Below are 832 nucleotides of genomic sequence, written 5' to 3'. Positions count from 1 at the left end.
AGCACAGTCAGACTGCAAGGGTTTGGGTTCGCCCTTAATACTATAAATAGCTTAGGTATTGATATGCACCTACGAAGAGGGGATAAAGGAGTGGGGTGATTTTTTTTCCTTTTCTTTGTTGTTTCTTCTGTTGTAATTTTTTGTTGTTGCTTCTGCTGTCCTAGTCGCATCCTTCCATTGTAACAGACTGTCCCAGGCGGCGAAGGCGCAGGCAGGGCCCTCACTGCATGCGGTCGGGCTGCAGCTGCTGCGGCTGGTACTGCACGAAAGCGGTGGCGGGCGCCGCTGGGTTGCTGGCGGTGATGGGAGGCTGGACTGCGCCCGTGTAGCCGTACCCCACAAACCCGGCCGCGGGGGAGGCAGCGTAGGGGTACTGGTCGTAGGCAGCGGTGGTGTACTGGGAATAGGCTTGGCTGGCGGCGGTGTAGTCGATGTAGGGAGACGTGATGGACTGCACAGGGGTAGGGATCACCACGCTGGGCTGGATGATAGCTTGGGGGTAAACATAGTGAGGCGTGAGTCTGTGGAGGCAAAGGGACAGAGTCAGCGAGGGGATGGGCTCCCTCCAGCCTGCACCCTCCTCCCTCCCCCCCAAAGCCCCCCCCACAAAGTCGGCGCGCCCCAGCCACAGAAACGGTGCTGGCCAGCAGCGCTGCCCTCGAGCCGGGGGGGCTGCTGGGCGCGGAGGGAACAAAAAGCAAAACGCTCTGGGACCCCAAGGGTGGAGAAGTAGTGCAAGGTGAGGCATGGACTGCAAGAACCGACATACACCCTGGTCTCCATGTCTTGTGTCTCCCACTACCCAGGCTGCTGGGCCCCAAAATAACCTCCC

The 832-nt window shown here is 59.6% G+C and overlaps 1 protein-coding gene across 1 annotated transcript; it reads right to left on the bottom strand.

Annotated features, from left to right (window-relative positions):
• Positions 1–220: 220 nt before the first annotated feature.
• LOC104625943 (RNA-binding protein 38) lies at positions 221–521 on the bottom strand (the record flags this gene model as incomplete). The annotated part of the gene is made up of 1 exon (XM_010293723.1): positions 221–521. A coding segment is annotated over one exon (301 nt), but the record flags the coding sequence as incomplete, so codon positions are not given.
• Between the last annotated feature and the right edge of the window lie 311 nt (positions 522–832).

Source organism: Phaethon lepturus, unplaced genomic scaffold (assembly GCF_000687285.1).
Source record: "Phaethon lepturus isolate BGI_N335 unplaced genomic scaffold, ASM68728v1 scaffold37230, whole genome shotgun sequence".
In the NCBI taxonomy this organism is placed as follows: Eukaryota; Metazoa; Chordata; class Aves; order Phaethontiformes; family Phaethontidae; genus Phaethon; species Phaethon lepturus.
The sequence above is the reverse complement of the archived record's forward strand: the minus strand, read 5'-3'. Positions and strand labels throughout refer to the sequence as shown.